This window comes from Fundulus heteroclitus, chromosome 9 (assembly GCF_011125445.2).
Source record: "Fundulus heteroclitus isolate FHET01 chromosome 9, MU-UCD_Fhet_4.1, whole genome shotgun sequence".
NCBI lineage: Eukaryota > Metazoa > Chordata > Actinopteri > Cyprinodontiformes > Fundulidae > Fundulus > Fundulus heteroclitus.
The window spans coordinates 34,183,069-34,199,611 of record NC_046369.1 but is presented as its reverse complement, the minus strand read 5'-3'; the positions used below and the strand labels follow the sequence as shown (position 1 = coordinate 34,199,611).

The 16,543-nt window shown below is 42.2% G+C and overlaps 1 protein-coding gene across 1 annotated transcript in view; it reads left to right on the top strand.

The window, feature by feature from the left end:
* The window catches only part of lpp (LIM domain containing preferred translocation partner in lipoma), a 194,263-nt gene that overhangs the window by 142,357 nt on the left and 35,363 nt on the right, over positions 1 to 16,543 (top strand). Inside the window, exon 9 of the mRNA XM_012861169.3 lies at positions 15,528 to 15,697. Within this exon, the coding sequence (XP_012716623.2) occupies positions 15,528 to 15,697 (170 nt within the window). The remainder of the gene's footprint in view (positions 1 to 15,527; positions 15,698 to 16,543) is intronic.

The window sequence follows — 16,543 nt, the reverse complement described above, 5'->3', positions numbered from 1 at the left end:
CTCTCCTACGTGATTGTGTGAGCACCGTTTGCCTAATTTGAGGAAGATCAGCGGCTCACATGGACACCTGGGTCCATGTGAGCCGCTGATCGAAACACGTTCAGTCAGAGCGTCCAAACGACAGATAATGAAGTCTGGAATTACAGTGTTGTTTTCAAATCAAGTTGCAAAAAACCTGTGCAGTCGGAGCAGCAGATGCTTTTCCTCTTCTCCCATACACGTGTACAACACTGGTGTCATTTAAAGTTGTCGCCAGAGGGGGCAGACCTGGAACTTACTCAATCCTCCTTTAATTTAGTTCCTCAGAAATCATTTTAGATAGATTTTTCAGACTGATAAGAAACAGTGTACTTTATCTAATGAGATTGATTTTTCTCTCATACATAAATATATTAATTTAGTAGCTTATCAGTTGCTGCAGTTATAATGATAAGTCAACCTTTTTTAGGCCTTACTACAATGTAAGATTGCCTCAGGAATCAAAGCCCAGGTTCCTCCCTGCCTAGCACGTCGAATTAGCAGAAAGTAGGGATTGGAGAATCCTCATGTACCAGTTCCACAACATTTAGTCTATAAGTATGAAAAATATGACGTTTACATCAGCTAATCGGAAGCGTTCTTCGTGCTGGGAGTCACTTAACGTGGGGATTTATGCTCTCTGTCTTGGACTGTGGGACAATTTAAAGCGCTGCTTCCTGTAATTGTGTTTGAATGGAACTGAACAGCAGGTTTAGCTATTTATGGACTTGTATCCTCAGCTCAAAGTGCTGCTGGCATGACAACAGTCTCCTCATAATAACGGCAGTCATAGGTGCTCGAAGAAATGCTGTCTGAATGAACACCTGATGCATGTGTAAGGAGTGATGGCAAGAGCTTTGTAGAGAAAACAGAAAGCTATTTAAACACATTTCATTGGTATAATTATGTAAATAATAGTGCAGTGAGCACACACCGTGTCTTTTTCACTGTGGCATTTTTTTTAAGCTGGAAGAAAAAGGGAGAGGCTCCTTCTCCTCCTGAGTGCTGCAAGCTTTCACTGCAGAACAGAGTCATGTGGGCTAATGGGTTATCAGAATAACACTGCATACGTTTTCCTAGATTAGCTCCCAGAGTGACCCCAGAGTTTAGCTTAGCATTGCTGGAAGCCGTTGTTAGATGTCTCCAGGCTGTGGAGTACAGGACAGGTGTTGCATCCGCTGACATAGATTCTCTACACTGAAAGGACAGCTTTCGCTAATTATTTGATAGGCATCAGATGTAATCAGTGTTTTGTGCTGTAAAAAAACAAACAAACTTTGAACCAGTTCTGAGGCTGGTTTGAATATCAATATTTCGTTAGAGATTTTTTTTTTTCCTGGATGAATCACTAAACATGTAGACCCCCTCCAAAAGAAAAAAAATCTGAAGATATAGAACTGTCAGGATTAAACAAAATGCCAGTTTTTATACTATTCTGCAAAATAGGATTCAGGAGGCAAGGATTCTGTGCATTTATACATCATCTCTATTTTTCCGCCCTCTGAGCTGCCAGAGAGTGCCAGCCCCGTGCTGCTCCCTCTGCTTTAGCCTTTAATCCCCTTTGCCCTGGAATTAGTTCCCATGCCCATTAGATAGCTCATTCAGCGAGACGCTGCAGAAGGCTTTATATCGGCACATAATCACACGGCACACCACGATAGTGTGTGTAGGTGTATTATAGCAACAGGGACATGTATTTAACTGGTATTAAGGGATATTCAGCTTCACGTTGGTGCGCACACATGTAAAGACCGTAATTGGTTCACATTAGACATTAGGTCAGGTGGATCTCCAGGCTGTGACAAAGTGTAGCCATTTGATAGAGAAGTGGGGTGGATGTGGACATGATACAGGCTTTATCTGAAGTTACGGTGCCTTGCACAAGTTTTAATTCCACTTTCACTCTGCGATCTCAACTTGAATGCACTTTATTGGGCTTTTATGTGTGAAGTGACAATGTTGCAAAAGTAAGCAACGTTTTATAATCTTTTACAGTGGTAACGCTTAATAAAATGGTGCAACCAGTTGCCTTCTATAGTCCCCTGAAGGCCCATGGTAACTCTGGAGAAGCTACAAAGAGCCATAGCTGAGTTGAATTAATTTATTGACAGGACAGCTATTAGTCTTGTAAAGAGAAAGCTACCTAAAGCTGTTTCAGTTTGCCAGTAGGCCATGTGGGGCACATAGCAAACATGGACAGAAAGTGCTTTGTTCAGAGGAGACCCAAATGTAACTTTTTGTCCTATATGCAAAACTCTTGCGTGACAAAAAAAACTATTTGACCCTGATCACACCATTGGCACTGTGAAACATGGTGGTGGGGGCATCGTGCTGTGGGGATGCTTCGCTTTAGCTGGGAGGTCGTGCATTGCACAAACGTTGCTTTAATTGAAGACTGGCAAGAAGAAAGTAATTGAGTTTGTAGAGCGTAGAAAGAACGGCACGGTGCTGTTGATGGAGCTGAATCCAGGACAATCCTGAGAGAAATCCTGTTAGAGGCTGCAAAAGACTTGATACTGGGCCAGATGTGAATGTTCCAGCAGGACAACAACTTTTAATACAACTACATTGGACTGGTTCAGATCAAAGCATGTTAATGTTATAGCACGGCCCTGTCAAATGCACAACACACCGCTCGGACTTTTATTTTCTAAAAATTATAAAAGCCGTTAAGCTTTTTCCTTCCACCTGACTGAAACTTTTTGTTGGTTTTTCTCAGGAAATCCCAACTAAACACACTAAGGCTTGAAAGGCTAGCATTACAAAAAAAAAAGGGAGGGTGTTTAAAAGGTGTGAATATTTTTTCCTGCCAGTGTAAAGGAGGCTAGCAGGTAAAAGAGAAGGCATAGAAGATGTAAGCCAGCGTACGTTTGGGTTTGCATTCCCAGCTGACAGGCTGGCTGTTGCCTGAGCAGTAGAGCGAGGGTCATGTTGTGGTTAGACAAGACAACAGCTGAGTTAACTGAGAGACGGGAAGAGAGCGAGGGCAAAAGCCCACGACTGAGGTGACTGCTGGGACTCATTAGCGGAGAGTTCAAGCACAGGCACACGCTGCTCTGCAAGTCCTCCCCCGCTGAATAATGTACATAAAGTCAGCCCATTTCTGGTAAAATTAACTTCAGTCCGGCATGGTTCCCACTGTATATTCAGGGCTGTGGGGGAACAAGTCCCCGAGCAGGAGACTTTTGTAATTACAAAGGATCTAATGGCACGCAAGCCCCTGCTTTTTTTGGTGTGGGTTCAGGGGGAAAGAGCGCTGGCAGTTGTTGACACCCTTAGGCTAGTAATTAACAAGATTAATCAAAGTGGGGCTGGGATCTCTGGCGCACTACCGGACTGGATCATTGTCTCCATTCGGCAGAGTTTTATTGGTGTCACTATTGTCTTTGATGAACTGTAATCTGAAGCAGCCGTGGTGAGTTTTCATTGGTCCAGAGGGGGTTAATTCAACTGAATTAACGTTACACTCCGGCTCTGTGATGTCACGAGGAAACTTTTCATTAGATTCAGCCCAGCTTCCAAGTCACACAACTCGGACTGCTGTGCAGTCCAGCAATTACCCAGGACAAGTCTTTGAAGACTTTTCCCAGCAAAACAAGTCGAGAAAGCTGTCGTTCTCATAAAAACCTCATAGTGCTGTGAAAACCGGAACGGGGAAATAAAATAAAACTGGTGCACTATAAAAGAGCGTCTTTTCTTGTGAGAAACCCGGTTTGCAAGCCAGAAATTCCCTCAGTGATTGAGGCTTCTTTGAAAAGCAACTGATTAGTCCTGATTTAGAGTTCCAGATTAGATTTGAGTAATCTGAAGGAGCCTTTTCTCCAAATGTCATCATCCGTCATATTTAATCCACTTAGGTTGTGCGTAGGTGTACTGTGTTTGTGGAAATCTAATAAGACACAGCTACTCAGCGCGCCGTACAGATGCCTCGGCGTTTGTGCATCAGAGGAACTTACAATACTTTGTCATCGCTACGTTTCTGTCAACCAAAACCAGGACATAAAGCTGAATAATTGAACAGATGAAATGCTTTGCATTATTCACAATTAGTGATGATGATACTTATGCAGTGTTCTGCTACAGACGACGACTTTTTATTTCTCCATTTTAACACCCATGGAGTGCTTTGGGAATTCCTTCATATGATTCCTAATTCTGGGTGTTGTACTGTATAGCCCAAAATTAACATAAATGTGACACTTTAACTCCCAATCAATATTTATACTGAGAGGTTTTCCTGTGGGATATTTGAGCGGTAGTGTTATTGTCAGGTCGTGGAGAGGAAGTCATCAGAATTAAGCAGAGAGACCCATGCGGGCACGCCGCGCTCCGTACAGGACTCCGAACTGTCGGCAAAAGCCTTTTCTCCCGGTTTGAGCTGTCCTTTGTTTTTGTCTTTTTGATAAGAGTGAGAAAAGAAAAGCCATTTTTCCTCATAACGTCAGCTGGAGCAGGCCTCATAATTTATTAGACGCCTCGCATGAAAAGTTCATGAGGAATCTTGGAAGAGATACAAATGGCAGCGAGAGTGCAGTAACACCACAGGCCAGAGGAGTCGGAACATATCAGCCGGGGTAACTGGGTCACGGAAAGTTGAGGTTCCCGCTCTGTGATTCTTCCTAACACAACCCAACATCACGACTTAATGTATTATTAGACTTCCAGTTAAGACAGCTTTGTGCGGCGTCTAAGACACTTCGGTGGAGCTCATTAGCATATTACTGAGGTCGCCCTTAGCAGTCTCTCAGGAGTTTGCTTTTAGATGTGCCTCGACATGTCATAACGAGTGGGATGTGTGTCAGTAAAAGCCTTTGTGTTGCCTGAAACTGAGACACCCCCACTCTCTTTTTACCCAATGAGCTTCCCTGACATGCTCTCACTCCAAAAGTTGAAGCGCCTTTGGCCAACCTTCTCCCCCGTTCCAGAGAACCGCTAACATTCAGGTGCTCCTCCAAAGCGCCGCCATCCCGATAGTTGATGCTCACTTTGTTCTTTTATTTTCTCAGTGTCTCTTCTTAATACTTTCACTATTTAATCATTTTTGGAATAACCATAGCTTGGTTCTCCTCCAGTTTTAAAATTCTCCATCTCACCTTGAATTCAAGATGTAATCCAGCATTTCTGCTTTCCAAGGACTTTGGAACATTTTCGCTCTCACATTTCAAACGTGATGTGAACATACCTGTTCTGATGGAGAGCAGGAGACAGGTTCACTATTTAACCTCGGTTATTATAAACTCATGTTGAGTGGCTTTACAGTTCATTGTTAGCAACTTGGTCTTTTATCCCAGGTTTTCTAACTCTTCCTATAATGTGTTCGTGCATTTCTTGATTTGTTTGTTAAAAAACATGAAGGGCAGGAGACATAACAGGGAGAACAACACAATCGCTAAAAGGGATAAAATAAGGTGGTAGTGAGGTAAAACAGAATTGGGTGAGTATTAAATGTGAAAGATCACATTTTACAGGCAAGACAGTTGACCAGTCCTTCTGTTAATTGACCAGACCTGCTAACTGGTCTGGCCAATTAAAGGAGCTATACTTTATTCTGCATAAATTCAAAATAGAACAAGTAGTAAAAATTAGTTTGAACAGGAAGTCCCGCCCCTGACAGTGTTTTTCCCAAAGAGAAACCCTTGACATTTACGAGACTAAACACGCGCCTTAAGCTAGAACACAATCCTCTGGAGTAAACAAGATCTCATTGAGGGACTTTTTTGCACTTTCTTTGACAAATGGTTACCTCTCAGGTAAACAATATTTTCTTAAATTGTCAACAGCCTTCGCTGTGCCATTGGCAGAGAAAAGTTGTCCCGGGTTGTCTCCATTTAGCTCCTTATTCCTACTAAAAAAAAAGCCTGGACTCGCTCGATCGCGCATTCAATTAGTCCACTGTTGTTGTTATTATTTTCAAATCATATCTTTTAACTCATTATACATTGCATGCGAAGCATTTTTATTGACAAACAAAAATAAATTCAGGTATAGTTTCTTTCATTTTCAATTAGTGGAAGTGAAATTGTGACTTTTAAATCTTGAGCAAACATATCCTGGTTTTACTGTATTTTTCAGATATACATTTTCAGATATACATCATGATTTACACGTTTTCATCAACTGCAACTACCACTGCAGCCTAAATCATCCACATTATGGTGAGAAAAGTTTAGTTTATATCACATTTTGCAGGTAAAATCTTTAACTGTTTTATGATTGTAGTCAATAATAATAATAATAATAATAATAATAATAATAAAATAATAATAATAATAATAATAATAATAATAGTAATAATAACAGGACTAAAAAGGTGTGAAATAGTAGAATTGAAAAGACATTAAAACTGATCTCTGATACTGATGTAATAATTGTTAATATTGTGGAATATTTATTATACTTTCATTGACAGATGAGAGGTTAAAATCCCACTCATCTGTCATGTGATCATGAAAGTGATTTGAAATCGGTGTCAGCTACATATTTTCAAGATGCTAAAACCCAAACTTAATTTCAAACACTGACGTGGAATTTAAGATTGGTGGTCGAGAAAATGTATGTTTTTTAACACATCGACACGGTCCCAGCATCTTGTGGAGATATCCGTGCAGCTTGAATTATTTCACGTTACATAGCAAACATCAGTGTGTTTTTGGATTGTATGTAATGCACCAGAATTCATCATCTACTGATTGCGAAGTGTAAGAAAAAAGCCATTTGTTGTTTTTTATCTAGTTTATTTACTAATAAAAATGTTAAACGTATGGCATTTCTTTTCAGTCCCCTATATGCTGATAAATACAATCAAGTATAATGCTCTATATTGAACAAATATCATCATGCTTCCCAACATTTGAAACCCAGCACTAACATGGTGAAACATGGTAGTGTTTCACCATGAAACACTAACATGTCAGAAAGGTCCTGTCAAAGTCCAGAACTATGTCTAATTCAGAACCTGTGACCAAACAGCCCCTCAGGTATCTCTCCATCCAATCTGACTGAGAGTGAGGAATTTATTACAAAAACGAGCAAATATTGTAAAAACCCTGCGCCTACTACAGCCCTATGTTTCACTCATCCTCTGTAATCTTAAGAAATTACAACCAAATAAAAAATAGAACAGAAAAATATTGTAAAAGTATTTAACACTGATTTCAAGTATTTAATACAAAGAAAATGTGCTTTGACAAAAACGAAAAAAAATCAGGTTGTGATTTTTACTTTTTTAATGTTATATAACCTTAAAGAAATTCAGCCAAAAGGCCGTTAGTGTCATTCAATATAACCTGTCTAACAACACGAAGTAGGCTTAAAGGTGTCAACCGGCAGCACGTCATCATCTAAAGAAATTAAACAACGTGGGAGAAATAAACCCACTGATGTATATGAGTCCAGGAAGGGTTGCAAAGCTATTTTTAAGCTTTCCACTGGAAGTTACCTGGTAAAGAGCATGGCTGTTGGTTTGGATGGGAGGGTGGAAACGTCGGATGATGCCTCAGCATCTTTCTTTCTCTCGAACTGCTCAGGCTGCTAGCCCAGCTCTCTCCACGCTTCTAAACCATCCCGCTGCTTATTCCGACACCATGTTGGCTGAAACCTGGGAAACGTTCCCATGTAATCAACCACGTAAACGCAGTCAATTATGTTCGGGCCGTGTGTGTGTACGTATTACAGTAAGTAATTATTGTGACAAGCCATATTAAACCCCATGCGGTGTTACCAGGGGACCATAACCGGAGGTTTCTACCTTAAAATTGAATGAAAGCGACCAGCAGTGGCTGTGAGACAGAAGCATAATGCTGCTAGAAGGAGGTCATGGACCACCCAGGGGGAGGAGGCGAGCGTACTGTGCAGTCTGGTGACATGGCAACTTGTCTTAAGCCCCGGCATCACTATACCACCTACAGTGGATTATAATGTACGACAGCAAAGGGCTAAATTATCCAACACAATACCCAAGGATGATCCATCATAGCTGCCTTTTACAAGAAAAATCCTGCATCCCTGTCAGTGAGAGGCTGCGGATTTGACTTCTAAGAGCCTTTTTCTCATGGAAATAATACGAAATGCTTTGAGTCTTAATCTACAAATTTACCAGATTGAAGGAATTCTGCAAAACCCAGCAGCTCTTGTTTTGTCGAAACTGCCGACAATTCAGTCCTTTTATGAATGAGAGGAGAGCTGTTTTTCTGCTGTGTCATCGTTTCTCTTAGCATTGTTCATGTGGTGTTTTCAGTACTTAATCATGCTCGCCATTATATCGAGCCGATTTTGAGCAGTTTGTGGCTTCTCTGCGGGGTTTTTTTTCCCCCCCTCCGTTCCTGTCGATATCTTCGCCGCTGCTGACCTTTCCTCGCTGCTTTCTAGTTTCTCAGCTGCTGCGGCGTGCCAGCATGGGGCTCCTTTCCCCAGCGGATGAAGCACGCTTTTTTGGCAACAGTTCACGCGAGGTGACCAGCCTCCCTCCCCTCTCCTTTCCCGCCAGGCTCGGCGCTTTGCTACCCTGCCTCCATGAGACAGCTCCACTGAGGCTTGCAAGATCAGCTGCCGTGCGAGCCCAGCTGAGGCTCCCGGGCACTCACGTTGCTAGATTTCATTTGTGAGTGAACGTTTGACCACAGGAGTGAGTCCGTGCGCTGGAGTTCGCGAGCCCAGAGATACTGGCGTGCATGGATGAACAGCGTCTAAACACAAACGCGAGCTTGTCTACAAGCACTACTTCAAACGTGCTTACCTGTACTTGGCTCGTCCCCAGCTCCCTCCCTCCCTCCCTCTCGCCGGGCCCCGCTCTCTCCCTGGCACTCCTCCATGTCGCTCCCGACAACCTGCTCCTAAAACATGTAACCTACACTGTCCCCCTCCCAACCCGTCGCTCTGCGGCCGTGGGCCCTGACGGGGCGAGACGTAATGCTCGGTGGCACCGGCTCGCCTCTCCTCGTCCTCCACCGTCGCCCCAGCGGTTCTGCGGACTGCTTTCTGCTGACACCGAGAATGAGATTAGAGGCTGGGGTTAGAAACGAAGCATTGGGAGATTGAAATGCGGCGATGACAGCTATTTCTCTTGTCGTTTCGTGGCAACTGTGGGCCACAGCGTTGTCAAGCTGCACAGAGGGCAACACAACACAACAATGCAGATTAACCCAGAGGGGGAAGAGATGAAAACGCACAAATTGGGCCCTCTGGCTCATCGGAGGGCTGGTAGTTGAACTACTTATATTTATTTTGTTCCGCCGCTTGCCAGTCTGCTGTTTAGATCAAGAACGTTTTTCATGCTGCTAAGCTGTGTTTTATACTGTGTGACAGGGAATGTTAGCTGCTTAGGGTTTCTTAAAATAACCTGAAGTAATCCAGAGTTCAATTACCTTGGAAGGTTAACCCTACTACTGGAATTTTCTCCAATTTCATCACATTACAACCACAAACGTTAATGGATCTGATAGAACCACAATAATGCATGAATTTAAAGACACAAAATTTTCTCCATTCTTCTTTGCAAAAGAGCCCAGTCAGGCTGGATGGTGAGTGCTTTGAACAGCAACTTCCAAGTCAGGTTCTTAGTTATATTCAGGGCTAAACTTTGACTGGGCCATTGCAGCATATGAAGCTAAACCATGTCATTGTCGCTCTGGTTGTACATTTTATTGGCGCTGTCATTCTAGAAGGTAACAATGAAGGTAATGTGAGTTCTTTTTTCTCCACAACTCGCTCCATCCATCTTCTAATCAACTCTCTGAAAGAGTTGATGGGAGAGGGGGATTTCCCACAACATGATGCTGCCACCACCATGTTTTACCATAGGGACAGTCTGTTCAGGCTGACATAGGCTTATGCAAGGCAGTCTAAGAGGTTTTATTTTGGTCTCATCTGAGCAGATCACCTTTCTCCACTGTGGCCCCTACCTTGCTTGGGGCAAAATATAACTTCCTTAAGATTTATAGAGAACGCAGCCAAATTATTTGGTCATGAGATTCTCTCACCTGAGCTGTGGATCTCTGCTGCTCCTCCAGAGTTACCGTGGGTCTCTTGGCTGCCTCCCTGATTAAAGCTCTCCTCGTCCAACCTGTCCGTTCAGGTGGATGTCGAAGTATTGGTAGGTTTGCAACTTTGTATCAACTATGTTTGCAACATAGTATTTGGACACAAAAAGTCTGTGTACATATGAGAATGTACAAGGCATACTGGATAAGGCACATTTCTGTTAGTTGTGTTTTGAGTCTTCATTTGCTGTTAGGATTTAAAATGTTTAGTATTTTCTGCCAACACATCTATCAGGTCTTTCAATCCATGCATAGAAGCACGACTGAAATCCCACAATGGATGTTGAGCTTCTTTTGTTAGTTTTAGATACCAGGTGCGGTTGCTAGCTTTGCCGTCGGGGTTTGCAAGGGTTGCACCAGCAGAATCGTCTTCTTTGGTTACGTTGTGTGAAAAGTTTGGTCTCCCACGGAAAAAGAACGAAGAAAAAAAAAAAAGTTCCTTGCGATCCTTCTTTACATGCACGATCTTTGATTTCTGACGATGTAAGATCAAATTGAGCTGCAAGTGTGCTCCCTCTCTGCCTTTCATGCTGCCTCAATATCACGGCATGAAAAAACAAAGAAGGCAAAGACTGAGGGAAATCTGAAGCGTTCTGCCACTCAACATCCCCAAACAACGGCGTCTCACTGCCACTACAAATACATTAGAAATCAATTATTTATGGAACGGAGTCAGGGCCGCTTTAATCTTTTTCTTTTATCCAATTAAATTGTCTAACCATTCTAAGCCTCTGTAGCTCACAGGGAATGTGCTTCTTTAAAAAAAAAAGAGAGAGAAAAGAAGAAAAGATTCTTCTCTTCAGTCCTCCTTTTGACTTTCGATGTAACAGAAGAGGCACTTCTGAGGGTTGAAGAATGAAAGCAAAGAAAGTGAGTAAAGTGTAAATGAACTCCCCCTCCCACCCGTCGCCATCGCGTTGGTTCTACAGGAAATATTTGAAGTTTTCAGCCGAAGACTCTGGTTCCAATCCCGGCGCAAAGGGGACGCAGGGGAGCGCCAAGGCTTTTCATGATTCCTTTATGCCCAGCTGAAATAGTTCGAAAGTATTTGGGAGGAACTCCACGGGGGTAAATACGAGGTTGCTTCACTCGCTGTCCTGTATTATTCAACGAGTCAATTGAAGTCGTGTCTCCAAATTGAAAAAGCTTATTTCCAACACAGCTGTATGAAATTATTGATGTGAAGAATGGTAAAACACTCCTCCCTGTTATCAGACAGCGCGGCTTTTAGAAACAACACAGAGACTCCGAAACGTTTCGCAGCTTTACACTTTGTGGGAGAATTGTCGCGACTTTACAGGAGACGCAGTAAACTTGTTGGAGTTACTGTATGTTAAAGAGGAAAACTCAGCTTTGTTGTTTTCTGCTTGGATAAATACAGCTTTGAAGCAAGGATGGTTAAAAAAAACCTATGTTTTTTTACTCTCTATCCACTGTTTTTTTTTTTTTTTTTTTTTTTTTAACTTAACAGGACAGACATGGTGTGAAGAGAAGTGTGTTTTGTGTTACACCCCATTTCACCGTTCTGGCACTCAGGGGGGCTTCTGCTATCAAAGGCACCCTGACCTGGACGAGCTCCTTCTTCACCACCAAAAACGCACAGATTCCTTCAGCGTAGCCCATCAGTAACTTCTTGACATAATTGGAACTAAAACATCTCAATCTATTAAATAAATGAGCCGCGGTCTGACCATTCCAGCTTTTAAGCAAGAGGGGATCAAATGCAGGCCAGCCTAATTCACAAAGTATTATTAGGACTTATTAAATTAGCCCTTTAGTTTAGCACCAAATAAGATGCTACAAATAAGATTTCCCTTTCAGCGCCATTAGCCATCCTCATTATATAACTAGATTCTCTTGCAATGCTAACATTGTGCATATTAAAGCAGTTGCACTCTCCATTAACTGCAACTTGTTCTCACAAATAAGCGAGAAGAATTGTCTGATGTTCAACTGATGGATTTTTCTTTTTTTGTGGGCTTGTGCCTCCCTGGGCAGTGAGCCATATCCTTTCAAAAAAACTGCAATGAGTTACTGAATCTTTTTGAGTATTAATATCTGCAATGGGCAGGGATTGACGTTCCTATATGTCAATATTTAAACCTACCAGTGTGACAGTCCCCAAAGAACTTATCATAATCACATATTATTAGAAGAAAAAAATAACAGGTTGTGTTGGATGTCAGAAAAGGTCAGAAAAATCTACTGAGCTTTTTAAAAAAGTGAGAAAACTGATGTTTTGGAATGATGTTGATTCAACACAGCAAACACAACAGAACTTTTTTTTTTCTTTTTGAAGAAAAAAAAAGTTGTTAGAGGGTTTGAAACGTGACACAGGGCTCTCTATGGAGGCACGAGATGGAGGGAGCTGTGGTATATATTTTTTAAAGAAGGAGCTGCTTTTATATCCCACAGCGGCAGAGCTACCGACGTCACAGTCTCAGAATCACATCAGGTCAACCGGAAGCAATGTTAATTCAATATTCAATGCAAGACCAAAGTTTAACCCTAGGAGGGCATCACACTGACGATTTTAAACACAAAAGCAGGATTTCAACAAATATGCACTCTTTTTTCAAAGTAATGACCAAGATATGTAAACGGTGCTGTAAGACAACCATGTTAAGTGTTTATTGGTAAAATAAATTTGATTTGGGGGTGAGTTTCCCTTTAAATTGACCAGAGTTTCTGAGAAGTTTTGATATGCCACGATTTTTCCCTTGTGATTTTTAAATATCACAAGACACAGAGCAACCATTCTTTTAGCCACCCTCTGTTCATGTCCAACTCAGTACCCAGTCCTAAACTCTTCAGAGTAATATGGAGGCTCCAATCCTGCGAATGAGATGGGAGCAAAGGAAGTTCTTTCCAATTGTATAAGGTTTTCCTTAAAGGAGGTTTTTCCCTACACACTGTACCAATTAATGATTGGACTTTTCTACATCTTTCAACGTGAGACTATGCTACTGCAATAAAATATGTTTATTTAAAGCATTTCTCCAACTGTATAAGTTTATCTCCTTTTCTAGATTGCAGAGTCTCAACAATGCTGTCCTCCTAACAACAGAAGTCGCTTAATGTTTGTTAAGAAGAGCAGAGATCACAGCCTACAGTAGGTTGAAGGCCAGCCTCAGATCCGCTGCTGTGTGGGTGCACGCGGCACGCTATACCATTCATGTCTTCACGTTTAGATCTTCTCGGCGAATAGATTTTTTTTCTTCTTCTTCTTCTTTTCCCGGCTGTGATGTGCTGATATGAGCGGATATGTGCGAGCGGGTGCGGTGAGAATGCCTACATTTCACCCACAGCCGTGCGCAAATACCTCCTCGGGCCCCTCGCGATCACAGACCGCCAAAAGGAAAAGGATTTCCGAGAGGTTTCCTGCTCGTTATTTAAAGTGGGAGCCCTGTGGGACATGTTTGGCATTCTCATCCACTCACTGAAGATGGCCTGTGATCCGAAGCCACTAACAGGCTCAACTCAGGCTCCGTCTCTTTCTCTCTCTCTCTCTCCTTTCTCTTTCCCTCTGGCTCTCTGAAGTGATTACCCTGCTTGTGATTCCACTGACACCCACATGTCCCCCGGAGACGTGCCTTCACTAGTTTGTTTAATCTGCCTCCCCGTACAGTAGGTAACGCAGCCGTAATTGAGGTGTGGATAGAGCTGCGGGAGCAGATGAAACCGATTGCAGGCTTTATGAAAACTTGTCGGCGCTCGGCTTCGCCTGGGATGACAGCGGTTTCTAGATTAACGTACAAAATGCAGCTGTGATAACAATTTCGAGAAGTTAAACGTCAGGTCTTTGTTTTGTAAACGGCGAGCGACGAGCCTCGTTAACATCACAGTTAACAGATGTTCAGAATTCCAGTAATGTTTTCAGAGAGGTTGCCTGTGAAGTTGTGGATCCGCTCGCCCTTTCAGATACTTTCCCTCCGTTCGCGGAGCGTCTGTGATCAGATAATGACTTCTCTGAGATTTAGCGCACTATTAGCAAGCCTCGCAGTCAAGCAGATATTTGATCTCGGCAACACACAACGAGCAAAAGCCGCGCTGATACCTGAGACAGATCCCGCTTTCTTTCCCTGTTTGAATTCCTGATATGAAAACAGCGAGTGGAACTGTGAAAAAGCAAGCATCAGATACTCTATCTCCCCCCGGTTAGCGTCTCGCCTCTGTCTCTGCCACGCTTGAACCGCTCCGATCAGAACAGACAGCGCGTCAATCATCAGTCCACATCAGCTTTGAGATGAAGCAAAAAGGCGAAATACAGAGGGGGGTGGGGTGGGGGGGGGACGATCCATTGAACTGAACTTGAATTAATTAAATATTACTGTATCATGCTTCCTCTGTGAGATTGCATCTGTCCTCAGATGTGTAAAAAATAAAACATTCTCAGATATCTTTTCAAACCCCATTATTTGGAGATACCAGTAATTAAATTGACAGTGTCATTAATTGGGTTGAAGATAACTTGTATTGAGTCGAGGACATCTTAAACTCAATTAAAGATATCTCCAACTCAATTAAAGATATCCAAATGCCATGTCCCGCAATATGCAATCAGGCTCTTTGTGGAGCAATAATATCAGTTCACTTGTGCCCCTTTTTACCAAGGCTTCCTTGTACTTCTAAAGTTTTCTTTTTTATCGTTTAAAGCCTGCTTTTTTTTTTTCTTCAGCAGATGTCACTCCTTAGTGATGTGTATGGTTTCTTTAATGTGCCATAATTATAGTATTTAATCCTTTCTTATCCAGCGTGTTTGAAATAGAAATGAAGATGAGGCACTTCTTACATGAGGAAATGAATTTAAAGGGGCAGGTCCTAGTTTTTGGGACGAGGTAGGAGAAGCTGAGGCTTCGAGCGTGCCACTTCGAGGACCTTTTAAAAGTTTTGAATGTCCTTTGGTAGACTTGTCCTGGGCGTTTAGAACGACTCTTGTTGTGACCACGTGTCCGCCAACGTTTTGACATCTCCACTTACTACAGTGTGTACCATTTCTCAGGGTTGTTGGAAAAGAGGTGGAACGTTTTCTTACCATCTCTAGTTTTTACCAAGACATTTCTAAGTTTGCCTAAAAAACGAAATTTTGTGTCTGCACATTAAAATAAAATTTTTTGTGAATTTTTAGGTTCTGTAATTAGTTAAACCAAATGTGTCTGTTCCTATCCAGAAGCAGCGTCAACGTTTTTTTTGTACTTTTTTTCAAATAACCATATATTTCAATAACACCAATATCTCAAGCTGCTTTTGCATCTCTCCTCCTTTTCCACTCTTGCATCTTTCTATCAAGCCTTTTTCTGTCCATGCGACCATCAAACGTAGGTAGAGTCACACCTCACAACAATATACATGAACGTTGTATTTGTTTCCTCTATTTTTCAAAAACTGAACTCCTTGTTCACTGAAAGGTGTTTTCTGCCATTGCATTGACTTTTTAGCTGATCTATGCTCCTCTCTGCTTGTGCCACCCAGGACGCTGCGCCAGCTGTGGGGACAATGTGGTGGGCGAGGGCACCGGCTGCACCGCCATGGACCAGGTGTTCCACGTCAACTGCTTCGTCTGCATGACCTGCAGCACCCACCTGCGTGGCAAGCCCTTCTACGCTGTGGAGAAGAAGGCGTACTGTGAGCCCTGCTACATCGTAAGCAACTTCCTTTATTTTTTTCCTCTCAAATTGACCTGTCACCTCTGTGCCAAACACATTTACCTGAGTATTAAAGTAGACTCTTTGGCTTATCGGGGCAAGTGAACCCCGTATTCAGATGTCTTATTAAGATGACCGTTCTATCTGTTACCAGATTATACATATTACAGTACCAGTGCACTGTCCCAAGCTTGCCACCAAAGCACTTTTCAACCTGATGATCTGTGTCTCCTGATGTCTCTGTTTTGATGTAGGCTCCACATAGGAGTGGGATGATACCTTGGTTTTAACTATATATTTTGGAAAGCCGTTTTGATCACTCAAAGAATTTTAGATTGTAAACTAGGGATGATTAGATGGAACCAAGATTCACAAAACCGTTCTCTCATTTTTTACAATTCCTACATATCTTGTCTATAACTTTGTCACAGCTTCTTTGTTTAATCCTGAACCCCAGATGCGCCCACACAAATGATTTAATAGAGATGCAGTCTTCTCCAGTGCTTTAGTAGCAGAGTGTTGTCAGAGAGCCTGACGAGGAGTCTTCATTAAACAGCTACGTCAACACAGCAGTGCAACAAATTACGAGCGTCTTCCTTTTATAGTTCCACTCTGAAAAAGATATACATGGTGTCAGACTTAACTTATCATATCCAGATCTGATGATAATACCTCGCATTGACACTCAGCAACCATGTTATTAGATGAACCTGTTCATCAACCAATCACATAGCAGAAATATAAGGCATTTAGGTGAGTTGTTTGTTGAAGCAGACTTGTTGAAGTTTAAACTGAGCATTAGAATGGGGAAAGAAAGGTGATTGACTTTAAAAATGGCATTGT